The sequence below is a fragment of the Odocoileus virginianus genome, chromosome 5 (genome assembly GCF_023699985.2).
Source record: "Odocoileus virginianus isolate 20LAN1187 ecotype Illinois chromosome 5, Ovbor_1.2, whole genome shotgun sequence".
Taxonomy (NCBI): domain Eukaryota; kingdom Metazoa; phylum Chordata; class Mammalia; order Artiodactyla; family Cervidae; genus Odocoileus; species Odocoileus virginianus.
The window spans coordinates 11,184,109-11,207,059 of record NC_069678.1 but is presented as its reverse complement, the minus strand read 5'-3'; the positions used below and the strand labels follow the sequence as shown (position 1 = coordinate 11,207,059).

The following is a 22,951-nucleotide window of genomic DNA, read 5'->3' as shown; positions in this document are numbered from 1 at the left end:
GAAGGGCAGAGGGAGGCCTAAAGAGCTCACTTACAGAGTTCGTAACCCTCAAATGATACGGGGCTGCTGGACTCGCTCCCGGCACTGTTGGCGACACACAGGGACACTACGTAGAGAGAGCTGTCTCCCTCAGGGACAGCCAGCTGGCAGGAGAAGCGCTGAGCCTCGGGGGAATACTGGCACGGCTCCTGAAAGTTTTGCACCCGACTGCAGAGACAAAGCAAGGGCGGCTCGCTGTCAGCTGCGGCACTTACCCGGGGCCGGGCTGAGGAGGGGCCCGGGGTGAGACGCCGAGGCTCTGGGGTCTCAGCCCTGGGGGTGGCAATCTCCGCTCCACACACTGAGTAGCCCTTGGGGTCTTGTGTAAATCCTCCAGCCTCTCCAAGCCTCTGTTTTCTCCCTCGAAAACGGTAATGTTAACAGTACCCGCCTCACAGGGCCTTCTTAGGATTAGCTGAAAAATGAGTGTAAGGCATCTAGCTTAGCCCCTGGCACCGCCGCCAAAGGGGCTGAACTAGAGGGCGAACTCAATCGCCGTGGCATCACGGAGGCCGTGCATTCAGGCTCTCTGCCAGGCCCTGTGCTCGGGCCACTGCGGGGGATGCAGAAAGGAACCAAGAGGCCCCACCCCGGCCCCAAGACACTAACAAAAAAGACCTGCCCTCAGGGGACTAGGACAGCCAGTGGAATGCCATTCCAGAAGCTCGAAGTGCTGGAGGGGTTTGCAAGATGATGGGAGTGTTTCTGGCAGGTGAGCCCAGAAAGGATTTCTGGGTGATAGAGATATCGGAGTTGAGTCAGACACTGTCCCACCTAGTCTGGAAGCCTGAGACTTCACCCACGTATGACAGGTATGGGCCTGTGAGGCCAGGGCAGCCAACCACCTCACTGCCACAGGACAAATCAACCATCAACCTCTGATTTGAGTCTGAACCCTAGGCCCAGGACAAACTCTTTTCTTCTTAGAAGCCTGCCCCCACCTTCCCAGTCTGAGTTAGGGCCTCCCTCTCCTCCCTCCGCCGTCACCCAGGCATCCATCCCACAGGACTGGGTGTGTCTCCTACAATCTGTGGGGCCTAAGAGCAGTGTGTGTTAATCACTCAGTCATGTCTGACTCTGCGACCCCATGGACTGTAGCCCTCCAGACTCCTCTCTTTGTGGAATTCGCCAAGCAAGCATATTGCAGAGGGTTGCCACTCCCTTCTCCAGGGGATCTTCCCAACCCAGGGATGGAACCTGATCTCCAGCACTGCAGGCGGATTCTTTATTGTCTCAGCCACCAGGGAAGCCCTAAGAACAAGGGCCAGTCTTTTTTTTTTTTGGCTCACGCAGCACATCATGTGGGATCTCAGTTCCCCAACCAGGGATCTAACCTGCACCCCCTGCACTGGAACCGCAGATTCTTAACCACTGGGCTGCCAGGGAAGTCCAGGGGCCCAGTCTTGTTTGCCTCCTGTCTCTCCTTCAGCCTAGTAGAGCACCCAACCCGCGGCAGATGCTGAGCTTGACACACACTTACGGAGAGAGTGAGCAAGCACCTGCAGTGGGGCAACGGTGTGACCACAGGCACACACACGAGGAAAAAGAGCAGAATACACAAAACCTCTTTGTGTTTCACCCTCACAGTCCCAGGATGGGCCTGAGTGGGTTCTGGGGGGGACCTGAGGGTCTCGCAAGGGCTCCCCATTCCCCCTTCCTCACTCCAGTGTAGACAGCCCAGGAGAGGCGGGTACATGTGCCTGAGGCTGCTGTCAGGAGGAGGCTGTGAACCAAAGTGCCCTGTCCTCTTGCACTCTGTCAACACACCACAAGTCTTCTAGTCCAAGTGTCAATTGAATAAGCTTTCCCTGGGCTGGTCTAGGCAGCTGCTGGCCACTACGGAACGTCTCATCTAAGCAGAAATGCCTTCCAGGTCCCAGAAAATTTATATCCTAACTCAGCTTCAGGTTGTGGAGATTCCTGACCCTCCCCGACTAGGAGCGTGAGCCATCAGTCCTAATGGCAGCTGCGTCATGTGCAGACGGGCAATCTATACATATCTGTGCAGAGACCAAAACACAAATGTCAACGCCAGGTGACTCTCTGGAGACGGGCACAAGTGCAGACCAAAACACCCTGATGACATCACTGCTTAAATTTTTCGGTACTCTGATGATTGCCAGCTCAAACTCAGTGATAAACATCTAGACAAAGGGGACCTTTGGACTTCCCAGGTGTCACAGTGGCAAAGAATCTGCCTGCCAATGCTGGAGATGTGGGTTCAATCCCTGGGTGAGGAAGATCCCTTGGAGGAGGGCATGGCAACCCACTCCAGTATTCTTGCCTGGAGAATCCCATGGACAGGGGAACCTGGTGGGCTACCTTCCAAAGGGTCGCACAGAGTCAGACACGATGGAGTGAGCACTCAATGGGACCTTGGCTCTGGGATAGAAACAGAGAAAACTGCAGAGGTGTGATCGTCCACCTGCTCCACATCCATGCCTGAACTCATTCTACTTCATGCTGTTAGAGCTGAGTAATATTCCACTGTAAATGTGTACCACAATTTCTGTATCCATTCATCTGTCAATGTGCTGTTAGGTAAAGTGTCCAAAGTGGCAGTTAAAAAGCAGCAGTTAAAAGGCAAACAAAGAAATTTAAAAGCCCATGAAAAACAGAACGAAGGGAAAACCTCAGCCAGGAGCTTTGGCAAGAAAAAAACATGCCCAACATGCCCGCTTCTCTAGTTGATCTTGGATACAAGCCCTGTTTGACACGGGCAAAACAAATCAGACACGGAGGACGGTTTTGGGGAGGGAACAAGGACATAAAAGAAAAACTTAAAATAGGGCAGCACCACTCCTATGGGGTCCGTCCACTCTCACATCTTGGGAGTGCATTTTGTCATGTCCCTTGTTTAATAAGTCCTGCCTGAGTGAGCTTTCTAGTCTGTCATTTTAACTCTTTTACTATGACAAGACAAAGGACCGAGCAAGGAACCGCATCTGACAGGACCATCTTCTGGTGCCACAGGGACCACGAACCAAGTGTGACTTCCTGCCCCACTGCCCCCAGATCCCTCTCCCCATCTATCACCACTTCCTCTCACCCACCATTATGATGGAAAAACCTGATAAGCTCACTGTCAGGACTGATCAGGAGTTGCCCTTCCCCACCCAAGGACATCTGTGTCTTCTTAAGAGCAACACCCAAAACCTTTGTATTTTGAATGAAATGAGATAGACTGCGGTTTGATTCCTGGCAGCTACTTACTAGCTGGATGACCTTAAGCAAACGAATCAGTTTCTGTGGTCCACAGTTCCTCCATCCGTTGAGGAGAAAAATATCTCCCACCCCTCCACCCTGGCTATTGTGTGGACAGGACAAACAGTGCAGCGCCGTGACCAGCACAAGACGTGCTCTCCTGGTGAAGTCACCCTCATTCCCTTCTCCTCAGTTTAAAGTCCTTGTTGTTCAATCGCTCAGTCGTGTCTGACTCTTTGGGACCCCATGGACTGCAGCACACCAGGGTTCCCTGTCCTTTACATCTCCTGGAGTTTGCTGAAACTCATGTCCATTGAGTCAGTGATGCCATCCAACCATCTCATCCTCTGTCGTCCCCTTCTCCTCCTGCCTTCAATCTTTCCCAGCATCAGCGGCTTTTCCATTGAGTCAGCTCTTCCCATCAGGTGGCCAAAGTATTACTTTCCAGTAACATGTGGGAATCACTGGTCAGCCAGTCCCACCGGGGTCCTCTGAGAGCTCCCCCCATCCCCATCACTCCTGGAGCTTCAGGAAGGATGGAGGAGACAGACACACTGCCCAGCCAAGATACTTACATCTTTCTCACCAGCAACACAGCCTTGGTGGTCAGGGATGGAGGGCTCCGAGGACTCCACTCACAGTTCACCCTACTGAGGGGGCTCTTCTGGAAGCAGGAGAGCTGGGGCTTCTCTGGGGGAACTGGAAGGAAAGAACAGAGGCTGAGAAGGTAGCACATTTCACCTCCTTTCTGGGCTCACCTCCCTTCTGAGGGGGCTCTCAGCTCAGCCCTGCCACCCCACCCTGCCCTGGTGCCAGCCTTCACTACAGCCAACAGCCACGCACAGATCTTACTGGGCTGGGAAATGAAAGGACACCAAAGTCCTCCTGTTGGACTAGGAGGTGGGCAGTGAGGGGAGACACCTGGAGGGCTAACTTGCCTAAAGGGGAGCATGACTGACAGAAAAAATAATCGGGGCTTTGGAGTTACACTGGTTGTGTGGGCAAGTCCCAATCTCCCTTCAGTTTTCTACTACAAAATTAAATGATTGAAAAATGATCATAATAATACTGTTTTCTCTCACTAGGACATTGCGGGGGTGATGCAAGACACCAACAAAGAAAGGCCCTCAGCACAGGGCCTGGCACACGGGGCATCTGACTCTAGGGTGTCTTATGAGATATGAGGGAGCTAGGAACCTGCTAATTCTCACAATAAGAATAATTTGTTTGAGAGCTTACTATGTGCCAGAGTTTTTAACACCATATGTGTGCATGCACACACACTCATTTAATCTTTACAATAAACCTGAACTAGGTTAAAAAAAATGAACCTTATTTTACCAACAAGGGAACTGAGGAGCAGAGAAGTTAAGCTGTGAAGGAGGAGGATTCAAACCCAGACCCCTTGTCCCCGGACCCTCAACCCCTAAGCACCCAGCAAGACCGGAGAGACGGCATCTCCTTCAGCCAGCCACCCCCATCCAGCTGGAAGCTCGGCCAGCCTCACTGGCAGGCGTCACTGGGCCTTTCCCCGAAATGCTTGGGCCAAGGAAATGACAGGAATTTAAAGGGTCAAGTGGGGCATCTCTCCCTGGAACACGTGAAGCCATGCTGGGAGCTCTGAGGACGCCACTCACCATCCACCACCACGCGCACGCTCCCGGCTGGGTGGCCTTCCCGGTAGCATGAATAGTTTCCGGAGTCGCTGAGCTGCACGGACTGCAGAAGCAGCCGCCTTCCCACGCCAGCCGGTGTGCCGTGGTGCGAGCCTGTCATTTGATTCCTGAGCACCCAGTGAACTGTGGCATTGTCCTCTGGTCCCCCACCTGGGCAGGTCAGGGTGACATTGGCCCCTGGCACGCTGGTCAGCACGTCGCTCGCCACCTCTGCCAGGGGAGAAGACACCGGGTAAGACTGCAGCAACCTGAGCAAGGGACCTCATTTCCAATTTGGGAAGCCACAGAAGGTTCTGGTGCTAAACATCTGGACCAGGCCACCATCACCCCTTCCTGGGTTATAGGAATGGCCTCCCAGCCCCGACCTGGGCCATCTCCACCCAGCTGCTCCAGTGAGCCTCCCAAAGAGGTTATCTGGTCACCCCGCTCCTTTGATTGGCAGCCCCTGCAAGGGCCTGCCACTGTCCGCAGCAGGAAGTCCAAGTTTAGAGGCCGGCCCACAGGGCTTTCCACCACCTGCCCCCTGCTGCCCTCTGAACCCTCACCCAGCCCACTCAGCCTTAGCAGGGATGGAGCCCCTCACCCACAGGCTCCCGCTCACACCCACCACCCTCCCACCCTAACCCCCACGCAACCTCCTCCTGTTGCCCATCTCAGCCTATATGTCGCTGCCCCACAGGCCTTCCCTCAGCTGCTTTAGGCCCCCATTCTACCTCCCTCACCACATGGCCTCTCACATGCTGCCTTTTAATTACCAGTTTCATATCCATCTTCACTTCAGGACTCCAAGTGCCACGAGAGTAGGTACTCTGTTTCGTTCTCTGCTGTATTTTGGTGACTAGATCGTTGCCTGGCACCCAGCAGTGGCCCACTGAGCACTTGATGCACGTGTAGATGAACGTAAGGATGAAGGCCAGGAGCCCAGTGGGATGCCTGAGTACCTATGAAGTCTCAGAATCCCGGGGTCTCCGTGGTAAGTGGACCATTTTACAGACAGTAACCAAGGCACCAAGGAATCAGGAGACTAGTCCAAGATCACCAGTAACTTATCAACACAGCCGAGATGCAAACCAGGTCTTCCAGCTCTGTTCAGTGCTCCCTCCACCTCCACCTATCTATCAGACCATTTAAGGCCATGTTATTTTTATTCTAGGGACAACATTGGAAAGTAAAAGAAAAGAAATGCACTCCCTTGAAAAATATCATTAATGCTATTCAAGGCAAGGATATTAAAGATTAAAGGAACAAACAAACATTTTTTTTTTAAGTATAGATTAAGGGGTTTCTCTGTGGCTCAGAGAGTAAAGAATCCACTTGCAATGCAGGAGACCCTGGTTCGATCCCTGGGTTGGGAAGATCCCCTGGCAACCCAAGGGCATGGCAACCCACTCCAGTATTCTTGCCTGGGGAATCCCATGGACAGAGGAGCCTGGTGGGTTACAGTCCATGGGATCACAAAGAGTCAGACACAACTGAGCGACTAACACTTTCATAGGTTAAACAGATTCACAGCATCTAAGATTTAAATTAGTCTAACCAGCTAAGGAAACTGAAGCTAGGGAAAACAGCAAGTTTTCATGTTAAGCACACTTGGTCCTTCTAACCAAATGTGTGGTCATTTATTAGCAAACAGAAGCAATTTCTGGTCAAAGATTTCAAAAAGGCTCAGCAACAGTGTTCCCCCCAACCTGCAAAGCTTTCTTGCTTAGGAGGCACTCTTAATCTCACTCTTGGCCGATGTCCTTCCTCCCGCCAAGGCAGCTGTCAGAGAGGAGGGACTAAGGATAACTGACTTCCAAGAAGACGACACTCCCAAAGCCAGCTGGGCTGGCTGTCTAGACAGACCCCGGCCAGGGTCCAGGAGACAGGGACATGGCCACAAAAGGGACAGTGACTGGGGATTTCCCTGGTGGTCTAGTGGCTAAGACTGCACACCCAATGGAGGGAAGCCAAGTTTAATCCCTGGTCAAGGAACTAGATCCTACAAGAATTTGCAAGCCACAACTGAAGATCCTGTGTGCCACAACTAATACCTGGCACAGTCAAATAAATAAATAAATGTGGGGGGGGGGGGTGGAAGGTACAGCAATAGCTTCTCCGCCTATACAGACTCCCTTCAAGCTTCCTTCTCACCTGATCACTTGGAGCCTGAGATCCCAACCGTGGCACCCTCTGCCCCAACACCGGCAGATAAGGGACACATACAAGGACAGGATAGCAGCCTATCACCTAAGGTTTCTTTCTCTTCACTACCAGAGCCTTGGGCTTTGGGTGAGAAAAATGGTTACATCTCAGCATGCAGCCGAGCAAGTGTGGGCAGGTTCCTTACACCCTCTGCCTCACATTCCCCCACTATGGGCCAAATGACCTACATCCAACGAACATTTGAAGAGGCCCCAGAGCCAGGCACCAGTGAAGAGGATGTAGTTAGGCAGTAGAGAGACCCTGCCCTCAAGGATAAGACACGTAAGATGAATTCACTCCTGGAGAACTGGAACAGAGAATCCAGGGCTCCCCTGAACATCACAGTCCCTAGAAGACCAAGTCCAGTGACTGAGGTTACCTCCATGCCCACAGGGCTTAAAAAAGGTATAAGAAGCCCTAAGTACACCTTTCACACATAATCTTTATTTTTTTTCACACATAATCTTTAGTAGTGTATTTTTAGCATTTCAAATATCATTTTTAAATGTGGTCTAGGATACTGAACACATGCAAATTTATATGTGTAATGTACAAGAAAGTTACGAAGCACGAAACACCCCTGAGCTCCTGCCAACCAAACCACTGGCATCACTGGCTCTGACGTTCCTTCCGTGCTTCTGAATTCCCCAGTCTCCCTGCTCGTCCAGTGTTGCATTTGGGGCATATCACTCTCTCACTTTTACTTTTTAAAATGTATTTTTATATGTTTTTGGCTACACTGGGTCTTCGTTGCTTTGTGCGGGCTTTCTCTAGTTGCAGTGAGTGGGGGCTCCTCTTCATTTCGGGGCACTGGCTTCTCATCGCAGTGACTTCTCTTGTTGCAGAGCACAGGCTCTAGAGGGGTGGCACACGGGCTTAGCTGCTCCTCAGCAGGTGGAATCTTCCCAGACCAACGATCAGACCTCCATCCCCTGCATTGGCAGGTGGATTCTTATCCACTTCCCACCACCAGGGAAGTCCACTCCCGCTCTTTAAAAAATAGGTTCAGATTCGCTATTCATGGATCCCTAAATTGTTCTCAACTTTGTGTGATATTTGAAATTTATATAGATTGTAGATAGTCTTCTGTGACATGCTTCTGTCCTTCATTATGTTTCTATGATTCGTGCAGCTAGTTATTTGTTTTCACTGCTGTGTAATATTCCACTGGCCAATGATATCATTCTCCTGCGGAGGGAGGTTTTAGGTCATTTCCAGTGTTCTGCTATACTAAAGAGTGTGCTATCAAATTTCTCCAATGTGGCTCTTGGCGCATTTGCCCAAGAATTTCCCTGAGTAAAACTGCTGGTTCCAGTGTGTGTGTGTATATCACACATGTCCTTTTCCTTCATAACTGACACACAGTCCAAACCATTAGAATCTGGCATGCACCTGATGGAAGTTATGGCCAGCCACGTCCAGTCCACATACTGAATTCCATCTGTGCCTGAATGAGGTTTAAAAGACCCATCAACACTTTGAACCACTATATCAATACTTTCACTTCTCCATTTTCTACTTGATAAAGCAGCTAAAGAACATAACTGAACATGGATGTCAAGTTCATGAAAAAATTACCAACGCTGTAGAAACAACAATGGAAACACTGTCAGGAATTCCCTGCTGGTTCAGTGGTTAGGACTCTGCACTTCCACTGCACGGGGTACCAGGGATTGAACCAAGCTTCTCGGTGCAGCCAAAAACAAACAAACAAAAAAAGATGGAGACACTGTCAAAGTAGAACAGTCTTCTGGTGGGTGGCCCCGCTGTGCAGTGCTTACAGCATCCCTCCATCAGTTGATGAGCGGAAATTGAAATTCACAAGGAACCAACACACAATAGACTTTCAAAAGTGCTGGGAAGTCCAAGCAAGGGTCAAGGACCATGGCAGGATGAGCTTGCCTTGGTGCTTTCCACACGGCACTGTCTTTAACTATATATAGGTCTCCATCCCCAATCATGAATACGAGACTGTGAACTCTAGGTAACACTCATCAGAGAACTCAGTACATGCTTAATAAGTGTTCGATATAGGGCGCCAAAGAGGTCCCCACAGGGTCAGGTTGTCCACAGTGAAAACTTCCAAGAGCCCCTGTCAACACAGGACACAGTGGTCTATGTCGTATTCCTCACGTTGTGCAGCGGGCAGGCCCTATACTACAGACCAGAAGAGCCAGCTTGTCACAACCAGGAGATGCTGAGGAAGAAAACTAGGAGCCTAGAACCAGAAGGGACTCTTTTCTGCTTCTGCCTTTGTCAGTTCCAAGAAAGACGTTTCTCTGGTCACTTCCCTTACTCCCAGTTCAGATGGAAGCTCTTAACACCAGCTTGAATAATAGCAGGGGCTGTTCTGTCCCTGAATTCACGAACAATGGCCAGAGTATCTGGGCAGCTCAGAGAAATCGCAAATAAAAAGACTTTTTTTTCTCTTCTGCTAAAGCAGAGCTTGAGGAGCGACATAATGGTCACTTCCTTTGCCAAGGAACTTGAGTAATGGTTTTCTGAATCTTTAAAACTGAGTCACTATTCTTTTTTAATGGGGAATGATTAATTATAAACACCCATTGGCAAGCATTGCCTGTCCCTGCCCTTCTTCAAAAAAAATATATTTCTTCTCGAACCTGTGAACAACACTGCGTTAACTATGCTTTTGAAAGCATTCTGTGCTCGATCATCACAATCAAATACTCAGAGAGCAAAGACCACAAGAAAATATACTTGCTACTGTCAGAGTGGGCAGGGCCGCCCCTCTCCACCCTCCCACCCCTCTGCCTCCTGACCCAAATCTCTGAGTCAGTGCCTCTGACACTTGCAGGGCTGCGTGGGAGCCCCTGGGCATCTCTCTCTCTCTCTCTCTCTCTTTTTGGCCACACTTCAAGGCTTGTAGGATCTCAGTTCCTCAACCAGGGATTGAACCTGGGCCAAGGCAGTCCCCGGAATCCTAACCACTAGGCCACCAGGAAACCCCCTCCTAAGCATCTCTTTGAAAAGGAAGAGGTGATATTCACAGAATGCCCTCCTGGTAATTTCACTCACCTCCCCAAAGGATGGGACGAGAGGCAATTTCTTCCTCTTTCTTTCATCTGTCTGCATTTTTTTCAATTTTCTGTAAGTTGTTTGTATTACTCTTATAATGAACATACACATATATATATATTTAAAACAAAGAAGCTACATAGCCTGGATCTGTCCAACATATTATACCTAAGGAGGGTGGAGGTGGAGCAGAGTGCAGGGAACAGGGGTGGGGTGAGAATGCATTTTTCAGGACAAGCAGCTTCTGAGAGCACGATCCAGGCCAGAGAGCGTACACACCCCACCCTTGCGGCTCTGTGCTTTGTCACTTTTGCCGCATGCTACATGCTTAGCCCTCAGCTGTGCTGGCCTCATCCCCTAATGGATACAAGGTCACCATCCCTCCCCACGTGCCCTGTTTGTTTGCTCCCTGGAGTCTGAGGGGAAAGAGCCAGAGGAAGAGACACAGCGGGAACAGTGAGGAGGGAGGCCCAGGTAAGGTAGCGCTCCCAAGAGCATCCCTTCCTGCTCCCCAGAGACGTGTCCCAGACATCCTCACGCTCTCACCCTGGGCAGTGAGGACAGAGTTGGGAGAGTAGGGAGGGAGGGGTTGGCCCTGCACACTCTGACATTCAGCACAGCACGCAATTTAACATCTGCCCTTGAGCAACTGCTCAGACATCTGAGCCAGGGTTGCAAGACGATGCCTGTCTCCTCCTTAAGAATTCAAGAATTTTTTTTTTCTGTGCCCCATCAAGTGAAAGGCCAGAAATCCTAATCCCAGAGAGAGAAATGACAGTTAGTGAACACTTACTATGCACTGACATTCTTCTCCACAAAACCCCATGGAGAACTCAAAACTGCCTATAACGCAGGCCACCCTAAGATAAATGTCCCCAACATATTGAGGGAGCCAAGGTGGGGTTGGGGGTAAAACATTCTTAAAGGGAGGGACCAAAGGAAGAGAGATTTGAGACACAAGTGGGAGTTTGATAAATGGAGCTAAGGGGAAGTTATTGTTGTTATTCAGTCACTAAGTCACATCTGACTCTTTGCCACACCATGGACTGCAGCATGCCAGGCTCCTCTGTCCTCCACTAGCTCCTAGAGTTCACTCAAATTCATGTCCATTGGTCAGTGATGCTGTCTAACCATCTCATCCTCTGTCACCCCCTTCTCCTGTCCTCAATCTTTCCCAGCATCAGGGTCTTTGTCTAATGAGTTGACTCCAAAGTACTGGAGCTTCAGCATCAGTCCTTCCAAGGAATATTCAGCGTTGATGTCCTTTAGGATTGACTGGCTACAGGGAATGGCATTCTATACAGAGGGAACAGCATGAAAATGTGTTGAGAAGTAAGACCTTAGGGAGAGCAGGTATCTGATGTCCTCCAAGGGGATCAGAGCTGACTCTGCAGACAGAACTATGTGCAGGCTCAGTGCCCACCAGCTCCAACCCCAGCCTCCAGGACTGAAGCCAACAGCATCGCCTGGCACAGGGGAAGCAGCCCTATGTTATCAGATGACCAAGTGCTATTCCTGGTCTTGCCACCTGGACTTTCAATGAGCCTGGGGCCTGTCACAGCCCCTGGTGGGGCCCTACTCACCTTCTCTGTAAGATGAGGATTCAGACCACAATCCGGAGCTCCTTGCTGTCCCGCCCTCCCTGTTCCTGCCATCTAACATCTTATCACTCTGAATCACTGGCTCACAAAGGGCAGGAAGCATGTCTGTGTCTGTTTATCTCAGACAATAGCCCAGCTTGAAAATACAATTAATCTGTGGATTTATGACTCTAATTGTCGATGACATTTGGAGAAGGATGATGGCCAGAGCATCCCAATGCTGTCAGACAAACGTACCTCCCTTATCCCTCAAGAGCCCTGGGGAGGAAAATTCCCTCAACCTCCTTCACCTCTCATTCCCTAAGGGGAAGAGAATTTAGGTCCTAGCAACCTCTGACAACCAAACCCACACCTCCCCTGGCCCAGTGCTCATGCAATCCCACTCCCTGGGGTCCCCCACCATGGCTGACACCCCTCAAGCCTGGGAACTTTGCAGTAGAGCCCTGGGAAGTGGGGCTCTTCCCTGTCCAGGACCTGAGGTCGGATGCCAGAAACCCAGACAGCTTTGTTGTTTCTCTACTTCTACCCTTCTTCAAGTAAACTTGCAAATGTCAATAACCAGAGAAAAACACGCACACGGAGACACATATTTCTCAACTCCTTTGCAGCTTGTTGTTGTTCCTGCCAGCAAAAACAAGTTCAGCTTCCTGGCCCCGTTTATGTAAGCTGTGGAGCCGCTGCCAGTGCCACTGCCACCGACACGACTTAGCTCACGCCTGCTAATCCCACCGCCCCAGTTTCTGAGCAGGGACAGTCCTCCCAGCTGTCGTCCGGCCGGCTGGCAGCATAGGACAGCCTCCAGCCTCTGGGGCTGCAGGGACACGGGATCTCAGAAGGGGTCACAGGAACCATGGGGACCCCATTAGCAGGAAAGACCCTGATCTGGAAGGAGCTGCCTGCTGAGAAGTCTCCAGGAGGAAAAAAACATGAGCACCTTATGTCCAAAGAGAAACAGAAGCAGGATCTGGTCCCATGGGGCCTAGGACAAGTCCCCGATGTGCTCTATCCCTGTCCCTGCATCCCCCCCAGCTAAGGACTGAAACCCATGTCCTGACTTCCTGAATAATAATAACTGTAACACTCAGCACCACCTACAGCGCTTAGCACGTGCCAAGCTGCCAGGTGCTTTACCTAAGAGCCCTACCCTCCTAACACACCTTGCTGAGCAGGAGGCTGGCCCCCACTTCCGTGGAAGTTCAGAGACGTAGAGGAACTGACCCGAATTCACACAACTAGTGAGGGAGGGAGTCTGCAATGGGCTCCAGGTGGGTCTGACCAGAGCCTCCCCCCACCCCGACTCCCTGGGGGTCCAGGTGCCCCCTGTGCTCCAGCCCCGCCCCCCTTCTCTGGGCTGCCCACCACCCTGCATCTCCCCCTCTCCCACTTTCCTCTCCTCCTCTCTGCCTTCCTCAGGGGTTTCTGCCCATCACAGACGTTCCAGGAAGACAGCCCTGGGGTTGAGCGGTCCTGGGGGGGCGGTTGGGAGGGGAGTGAGCCTGCCCCCAAACAGCCCCACCGCATTAGTAGCCCCTCGGGGTCTCCCACCGGAAGCCAGGGTCCAAGCAGCCGCATGCCTGTGACGATGGACAGTTTAAAAGTGTCCCCCCAGACCCCTAATCTCACGCTCTTGCCAGATCCACTGCTCACCTTCTAAAACCCCCCAGAATGCCCTCCCCTGCCATTAGGGTCATGTGGTCCCAGCCGCCCCTTTCCCACAGACCCCTCCTCAGACTGCTGACTCCTGCCCTCCTCCCCCTCTAATGTGTTTGTACTTCTGTACCTGCTTGTATTTGTCTTGTATTTGGCAGAGTCAGTATTTACCTTGGCGCGGTCTTGCCTTCTCTCCGCACCAGGGACCCTACACCTGCTGACTGGAGAGAGGGCCTGGGAGGCTCCTCTGGACCCTAAGAAGGTAACCATGGCTGCTGACCCAGAGACCAGCGCATGTGACCAGCTCCTCAGGAGAAAAACATTTAATTCTCCCCTGGCAGCATCACAAATAACCAGCTGGCCCCAGGCCCAGGAGGCCTGACCTGGGTCACTTCTCAGAGATTATAAGCTAATTAGAGGAAAAGATATCAAAGGAGGGCAAACAATCTAACTTCCCTCCCCCACCAAACCCCAAGAAGCAGATTGAAAAAAGAGTAAAGGCAAGACTCAGTAAGCCATGAAGAAGGGCAAGTGGCTGCAGGTGGACTTGGGTCCAGAAAGGGGCTGGGCTGGGGCTACGGCCACAGAGGGGCTGCTGAGCGGAGGGTCACTCTTCTAGGGCTGTAAAGAGCATTAAAGATGATTTAGTCAACCTGACCATTTTTATAGATGAGGGCAACCAGGGCCCAGAAGTCACACAGCCAGTGTGTGGTGTAGCCAGAACTGGAAGCCTGGGTCATTACTGCCCCGCGTCCTTCCCGGGAGGACAGCACCAAGGGTCCTGCCATCTTGCCTCTGAACTTGGCCTGGGAGTCTAACCAGGAGCCTGGCCCCCTTCAGGGTCTTTTATTATGTGTTTGTTGAAGCAGAGGGTGGGTGGGGTGCAGCACACACCTGATACCTATTCCCCCACCTCCATCCCAAGCCACATCCACCACCAACACCCCCCACTTGCCCCAGCTTCCACTCCTCTACCCCTTTAGATATGAGGAAGCAAAGCTAAAGATTTGAGAAGCCACCAAGTGGAGGTGTGGTAGAGAGTGACGAGAAGGGACACAGGAGGGCCTGCTGGGGCTGGTCATACGGCTGGCTGGTGATTATGTGGCTATGCTCAATTTGTGACAATTCACTGGGCTGTTAAACTTATGCTGAGTACACTTTTCTGCATGCATGCTCTGCATGCATGCTACACTGCAGTCCTCATTTTATAAAGCCCCAAAGACCTCCTGCCATTCTTCTCCTCACCCCCACTGCCATGAGCAGACACACACACAAGCATACTCTGGTCTAGCTTCATGTCACCATGAAGGAAGCAGGTCAGAAGAGAAGAACAGGCACGTCTGCCCTTAGTGAAACTGTGAAATCCATATTTCCAGCTCTTCTGCCCCCAGCCTATTCCTCTCATAAATAAACCTCACCAGGCCTACCGTGTTTTGAGCTAGGGAGACTCAGCATTGTAAATATGTCAGTGCTCCCTAAGTTATCTCTAAATTTTACTTGATCCTAATAAAAACACCAACAGGACTTTTTTTTTCTTGGAACTAGGGAAGCTGATTCTAAAGTTCAAACTGAAAAGTAAACAAACAAAGATAGCCTGGAAAATTTTGAAAAACCAGAGAACTAAGAGCAGGATTAGCCCTACAAAACTCTAAAGCATATTATAAAGCTATTGTGATAAAAACAGTGTGGTACTGGCACATGAGCAGATGGACAAAATACAGAGGAGACTAAAAGTTCAGAAAGAATAGTAACCACAAAGAGCTTAGTCTGCACTATTGAACTGTACCCTTAAAATGGCTAAGATGACAAACGTTATGCAATGTGTATCTTACCACAATTATTTTAAAATAGCTTAATTTGAGTGTTGGCTGTATACAGGTGCTATTCTAGGTATGCACATGGATGACCTAACTTGATCTTCTCAACAGCCTATCTTACAGGAGGCTGGTTACATAACTAATTAGGAGTCAGCCTGGACACAAACCCAGGCGATTAGGCCTCAGAATTTTTTAACTACTCAGTCTCCATCAGGTGGTATAAACCCAAGAATATACAGTAATTTGGTAGATTTTAAAGGTGACTTTTTAAAATCAATGAAGGAAAGATGGATTATTCAACAAACTACAAAAAAGGACATCAGCTAACAACCAGGAGTCAAAAAGTTAGAGCCATACTTCCCTCCATGATAAATTTAAATGGATTAAACATTTAAATATTAAAAATTATTAAAAGTACCAGAAAAAAAATCTTTTTTTTTACACACCCCCCAAAAGAATCTTTTAAAACAGTTTTGGCATAGGGAAGATCTTATTAAGCATGATACAACATTTAAAAGTCATAAAATAAATTGATAAACTCAACTACAATTTTTTTTAAATATGCATGGCAAAAACTAACCCCCACCAGAAAGTCAAAAGACAAATGACAAACTAGAGAAAATTCTTCAAAACTCATATCATAGAGGACTAAATTCTTTACTGTATTAAGAGCTCCTGGAAACAAGAAAAAGACCAACAACCCAATTCTTTTTTTTAATGAGCAATGAATATGAACAGGAAGCTCATAGAAACAGGCTATGCAAATATCTCTTAAATAAGCAAAACCCTATATAATCGCACTCAGATAAGATAAATGAAAATTAATTCCACATAGACACCATCTCAGGTTGATTACACGTTTTCATCAGAGGTGTGGAGACAGGCATTCTCTCATTGCTACTGGGAGTATGAATTGGTGAAGTTTTCACTCTCACTCAAAAGCACAAACACACATGGCCTTTGACCCACAGATTCACTTTGAGGAATTTACGCTGCCCATGCTCTTGCACTTAGGCAACATGATGGATGTGCAAACTTACTCCCCGAAGCACTATCAGTAATGGCTAAGCCAGGAACCAAGCCCAAAGACGATGTCCATCAAAAGGAAAATGGGTAAAGAAATTTGGTGTGTCCATATAATGAAATACAAAAAAAAAAAAAAAAAATTAAAGAGGAAGTTCTTTAGGGACTTCCCTGGTAGTCCAATGGCTAAGACTCCATGCTCCCAACACAGGGGGCCTGGGTTTGATCCCTGGTGAGGTAACTACATCCCATATGCGGCAGATCCTCCATTCTGCAACTAGAGATTCCTCATGCCACAAGGAAGATCGAAGATCCTGTGTGCTGTAACTAAGGATCTGGTGCAGCCAAATAAAGAAATAAAAATAAATTTTTAAAAAACATTAAAAAAATAATAATAATAAACATTAAAATAAAGAGGAAGTTCTTTATTTATAAAAATAAATTAACTTTTTCCTAGTCCATTGGGTAAAGTAGTTAAGAGGATTCAGACACACCCAAGTTCCAACCCTTGGACAGTCACTTACTACTTGTGTGACCTTGGGCTAGTTTCTCAATCTCCTTAGGCCTCACTTTTCCCATCCCTGAAATGGAAATAATAATAATGTGTGTGTATGTGTGTGTTTCTGTTGGTCACTTAGTGGAATCTGAATCTTTGCAACCCCATGGACTGTAGCCTGCCAGGCTCCTCTGTTCATCGAATTCTCAGGCAAGATACTGGAGAGGGTAGCCATTCCCTTCTCCAGGGGATCTTCCCTACCCAGAGACCCAACCCGGGTCTCCTACATTGCAGGCAGATTCCTTATTGTCTGATCCACTAGGGAAGCCCAATAATAACTATTTCTAAAGGTTGTTGTGAGAGTTGTATTAGAAAACTAATGTGAAAAACTTAGCACCATTCTCAGAACATACCTAATCTCTCAAAAAACGAGCAATTATAATTATTATTCCCACTGCAATCATGGGTCTTTCGCCTTTTCTATGAGAAAGTCTTCATACTATAGCCTCTCCCTTCTTGCATCAAAATAGGCTCTTCAGATCAAAAATCAGCAATCAAGCACCTGATTTTGTTTGTTTCAGCCTCAAGAAGTGTTCCTCTGTCTCTCTGAGCTTGAAGTGACTTGGCTCAAGGTTGGCTGATTAGGTGAGGGGGCAGTTTAGAGACAGGCCTGAACTGTCTGCCCCCTGAGATGTTTTCTCTCTCTGCTCTCCCAGCTGCCTTGGTTAGAGATACAGAAAGCTCATTTACAAGGACATGTGGTTATAAAACATTTCCCTGACCCAAAGTGATATCAATGTATACCAGGGAGGAGGGGGTTACAGTGCAACGGCTTAAACGTACACAGGGCCTTAAGTGTTCTTCTTAAAAGTACTGAAGAAGGACACTTCCTGGGGCGAAATCAGAGCTGTCTCCGCCACATCAATGTGTATGGAGTTGGTAAGTCTCTGAGAATACTGAGAAGAGAAATGATGATCTTGATGTTTCTGAGCTTTGGGAAGGGTGGGAGTTGTGGGCGACACATGTGATACAGTGGAAAGAGCAAGGTTCAGAGCGAGGTCTGTCATTTCCTCGCTGTGCCATCTTGAGTGAGTTTCTTAACCTCTCTGAGCCTTGGTTTCCTTTCGCCTACTCAAGGACACTACTTCAGCAATTTTCTGTCAATTGTCGGTCTCTACTAGATTATTTTCATCAGCATTCAAACAGGCTGAGATTTCAGTCATCTTTTTAAAAATTCTTTTCATGACCCCACGCCTTCAGCCAACAAACACTCCATTTCTTTACTCCTCTTTACAGCTAAAATCCTCGGAAGAGTGGCCTCCACTTGCTGGCTCCTGTTTCTCTCCTCCTGTTCTCTTTCTAGTCCACTCCTGTCAGCCTTAGGCCTCCACCATTTTGCCAAAACTCCTCACATCAAGTCAAGGTCACCAATGGCCTGAGTGTAGCTAAGTCCACTGGTCAGGCTGTCTTCTTGCTCTGTTAGTGTTTGACACCACTAAACTGTTCCCATCTCTTGACGCACTGTCCTCACTGAGCTTTCAGGACAACTCTCCTGGTTTTCCAGGTCGGAGTGCCCCAGGGCTCAGCCCAGGACCTCTTCACTTCTCCGTCTACATTCTCACCCTCTGTGATCTCAGCCATGCTCAAGACTTGACATAACCTCTGTCATCAGCCAACTCCCAAATTCATACCTCAAACTCAGTCTGTATCCCCAAACTCTGGACTCCTATACCCAGCTCCTCAGCATTTTCTCTCCATTGTCTAAAAGACAGTTCAGTTTCAACATGTCTAAAACCAACTCCTGATCTCCTCCGCCCACCCCCACCACAAAACCGGCGGTCTGACAGCCCACCCTCTCTATGCCAGGCACCAAGACCCCTCTCACACACAGCTGCTGTGAAGAGTGAGTGAGATCATAGATGCAAAGAGCTTAGCACAGTTCTGTGAACAATCATCATTCAGGATGGTGACAGTTGTTGTAACCATAGGGTAGAAAGGGACGACTAGAGGATGCCGGGAAGTTGGGAGGTGGAGGGAAACTGAACAAAGGCATTAGGAGATAGCCTGGCTGGAAGTCAGGCCAAACTCAGGACCGTGCCAGAAAAGTCCCCGACTGTACCAGAGATTTTGGACCTTTTTGGGTATCAAGTGCAGAAGAGCATAAAGCACACAGATGACCCCAAAGAAACTCCCCAGGGCTTCACCAAACAGTCTGAGAGTTAAAAGTCTCTTTTTTGCTATCTCACAACTCTGGTCCTCAAAGATTCTCTTCCAAAGACTTAACACCTCAGTGACAACTAAGGAGAGGACATCTAGAACCTCCCCGTCCACCTGGAGTCTAAAGAGCTGATGACCAAAAATAAAAAATAAAGGGCTGATGACCGAGGCTTGGTCTCCCCGGAGACAAATCCAAATTTCACCAGGGCATGAGGCATCCAAGGGTCCCGACAGAGCCCTCTGCTCCAGAACTTGACAGGCCCTCAGGTCGGACCAGATTGTTAAAGAGGAGGCAGGAATTTGCTTGCACAAGATGGAAGTGTAAAGGAATCCCTCAATATTTTTAGATTTCCTCAGACTTTCATTCCAACATCATCTTCTTGGTGAGAACTTCCCCAGCTTCCCCTCAAAAAGATCAGTTCCACATCCTTCTTGATTTGTACACGTTGTTCCTATCTCCCTCCCCTGATTTGTTTTTCCTCGGGGTGTGTGTGTGTATGTGTGTGTGTGCACTCACGCGCTTAGTTGCTCAGTCGTGTCTGACTCTTTGCAACCTGTGGACTGTGTGTAGCCCGCCAGGCTCCTCAGCCCATGGGATCTCCAGGCAGCAATACTGGAGTGGGTTGGCATGTCCTTCTCCAGGGGATCTTTCTGACCAAGGAATCAAACCCGTGTCTCTTGCATTGCAGGCATATTCTTTACCATCTGAGCCACCAGGGAAGCCGTTTCTTCCTTAGCATTAGTCATTATCATACTATATATTTAATTTACATCCCTAATAGAAAGAAGTCCCAATGAGCCTGGGAATTTTGTCTGTTTGGCTCACTGCTGTATCCACAGCTCTTAGAATAGTGCCTGGACACCATGGAATATTACTCAGCCATTAAAAAGAATTCATTTGAATCAGTTCTAATGAGATGGATGAAACTGGAGCCCATTATACAGAGCGAAGTAAGCCAGAAAGATAAAGACCATTACAGTATACTAACACATATATATGGACTTTAGAAAGATGGTAACGATAACCCTATATGCAAAACAGAAAAAGAGACTCAGATGTATAGAACAGACTTGTGGACTCTGGGAGAAGGCGAGGGTGGGATGTTTCAAGAGAACAGCATTGAAACATGTATATTATCTAGGGTGAAACAGATCACCAGCCCAGGTTGGGTACATGAGACAAGTGCTCGGGCCTGGTGCACTGGGAAGACCCAGAGGGATCGGGTGGAGAGGGAGGTGGGAGGGGGGACTGGGATGGGGAATACATGTAAATCCATGGCTAATTCATTTCAATGTATAACAAAAACTACTGTAATGATGTAAAGTAATTAGCCTCCAACTAATAAAAATAAATGGAAAAAAAAAAAAAGGAATAGTGCCTGGAACATCAGAGGAGCTCAAAATGTTTTTTTCAGAAGAATACATTATTGGCTACATGTATTTAGGCATTCGCTCTGTGTTAGAGATCTTGCTATGTGCTCTGAGTAGTGCCTTACTTAGCACATTTCATCTTCATAACCACCCTGTGAGATAGTATATTATTTCTATTTTCCAGATGAGGATGGCAAGTGTCTGAGACGGTAAAAATCCCCTGCTGAAGCTCACATTATTCTCCATGGCAGGGCTGGGCAGAGATCAGTCTGGCTCCAAAACCTTAACCATTAACTGTGCAAGATGAGCTGTGTTCAGGTGGAAAGAAGGTCCAGAGAGCAATAAAAAGCAACAGAAAATCTCTGGAAGAAACTGTTTAGCACTCAAGACCAAGCGCTGTCCAGTAGAACTTTCTACGATGATCAAAATGCTCTATACATTTGCTGTCCGATATGGTAGCCAAGTGTGACTAGTGCAACAAAAGAACTACATTTTAAATTTGATTTCATTTTAATTAATTCAAATTCAAGCAGCCCCACTTAGTAAGTGGCTACCATATTACAGAGAACAAATCTAGATCTTTAAGCCTCATCTGGAAAAGCCCAGATTCAGCGATAGGAATGCTCTGGCTCACTGGGTGGGCTGGTGGCAGGCAAGGCTGGTGGGACAGGAGAGCCACAGGGGAAGTGAAAGAAAGTGACCGACTGGACCAGCTTTGTGTAATCCTTCCAAACACCCTGGAAGGGGAGGATGTGTTAACCTAGTCCACAGGCCAAGACCAGAGGGTCAGAGATGTGATGTGCAGTGAGGCTCCACAGGCCTGCTGCCTCAGGATCTTGGTCTACCCCTCTCCCCCAACAACTTGGTCCTTGAGTAGCAGGTACCAAGCAGGACAGGACAGAGGGTTTCCTCAGTCCCTCCTAGGGATTTACCCTTGACCATTTTTAAGCTCCTTTTAGGGCAGACTTTAGGTGGTGACTATATAGTCCATGGGGTTGCAAAGAGTGAGACATGACTGAGCGACTTTTCACTTCACTTCACTGAGTGGCTGATTCCAGGGCTTCACAGGATTCATAACTGTTTGCGGCAGTGAGTAAACAAGTGGAAACAAGTGAAAGTGTTCGTTGCTCAGTTGTGTCCGACTTTTTGAGATCCCATGGGCTGTAGTCTGCCAGACTCCTCTGTCCATGGGACTCTCCAGGCAAGAATACAGGATTGGAGAGCCATTCCCTTCTCCGGGGGATCTTCCTGACCCAGGAATCAAACCTGGCTCTCCTGCATTGCAGGAGATTCTTTACCATCTGAGCCAGAGTCAACAAGAGGCAGGTTTCCCTGGTGGCTCTGTCAGTAAAGAATCTGCCTGCAATGTGGGAGACACAGGTTTGATTCCTGGGTTGGAAAGATCCCCGGGAGGAGGGCATGGCAACCCACTCCAGTATTCTTGTCTGGAGAATCCCCGTGGACCAGAGGAGTCTGTCAGGCTGCAGTCCATGGCATCGCAAAGAGCCAGGCACAACTGAGCAACTAAGTATACACAGCACAAGAGGCAGAGCTAAAGCAGGAGGGATTTCTGGCAACTAGAAGCTAGAAGTGGGGAAGGCCTTCCTTCAGTTCTTCATCACATCGTTTAGCCAGTCATCCTCAAATTTGTGAATCACAAGTGGTATTTGTTGAAAAGGACATTTCCTGAGCCTTACTTCCAAATATTTATCTTCAGTAAATCTGGGGCAGGGGCCAAGGATCAGCATTCTTGTCAGGTACCCACCCCCCACTCCCGGGACACCCAGGCAGGTACACACGTACACACACACACACACACACACACACACACACACACCAATTTTTATTCAAATAGACCCAGAATGATCCTTTTGAGAAATATTGGTTTAGGGTGAGACTAAGAACTAAAAAGACTCTTGATGAAAGTGAAAAAAGAGAGTGAAAAAGTTGGCTTAAAACTCAACATTCAGAAAACTAAGATCATGGCATCCGGTCCCATCACTTCATGGCAAATAGATGGGGAAACAATGGAAACAGTGACAGACTTTATTTTGGGGGGCTCCAAAATCACTGCAGATGGTGACTGCAGCCATGAAATTAAAAGACACTTGCTCCTTGGAAGAAAAGCTATGACTAACCTAGATAGCATATTAAAAAGCAGAGACATTACTTTGCCAACAAAGGTCTGTCTCGTCAAAGCTATGGTTTTTCCAGTCGTTGTGTATGGATATGAAAGTTGGACTAGAAAGAAAGCTGAGGATTGAAGAACTGATGCTTTTGAACTGTGGTGTTGGAGGAGACTCTTGAGAGTCCCTTGAACTGCAAGGAGATCCAACCAGTCCATCCTAAAGGAGATCAGTCCTGAATATTCATTGGAAGGACTGATGCTGAAGCTGAAACTCCAATACTTTGGCCACCTGATGTGAAGAACTGACTCACTGGAAAAGACCCTGATGCTGGGAAAGATTGAAGGCAGGAGGAGAAGGGTTGCATGGCATCACCAACTCAATGGACATGAGTTTGAGTAAGCTCTGGGAGTTGGTGATGGACAGGGAAGCCTGGCAAGCTGCAGTCCAAGGAGTCACAAAGAGTCGGACACGACTGAGTGATTGAACTGAACTGACTGAAGAATGCAGG

At 48.5% G+C, this 22,951-nt stretch overlaps 1 protein-coding gene across 1 annotated transcript in view; it reads right to left on the bottom strand.

The window, feature by feature from the left end:
* The window catches only part of IL6R (interleukin 6 receptor), a 53,820-nt gene that overhangs the window by 28,149 nt on the left and 2,720 nt on the right, over positions 1–22,951 (bottom strand). The window contains exons 2-4 of the mRNA XM_020887383.2: positions 4,881–5,129; positions 3,819–3,942; positions 35–207 (exon numbers count right to left, since the gene is read on the bottom strand). Of these exons, the coding sequence (XP_020743042.2) occupies positions 35–207; positions 3,819–3,942; positions 4,881–5,129 (546 nt within the window). The remainder of the gene's footprint in view (positions 1–34; positions 208–3,818; positions 3,943–4,880; positions 5,130–22,951) is intronic.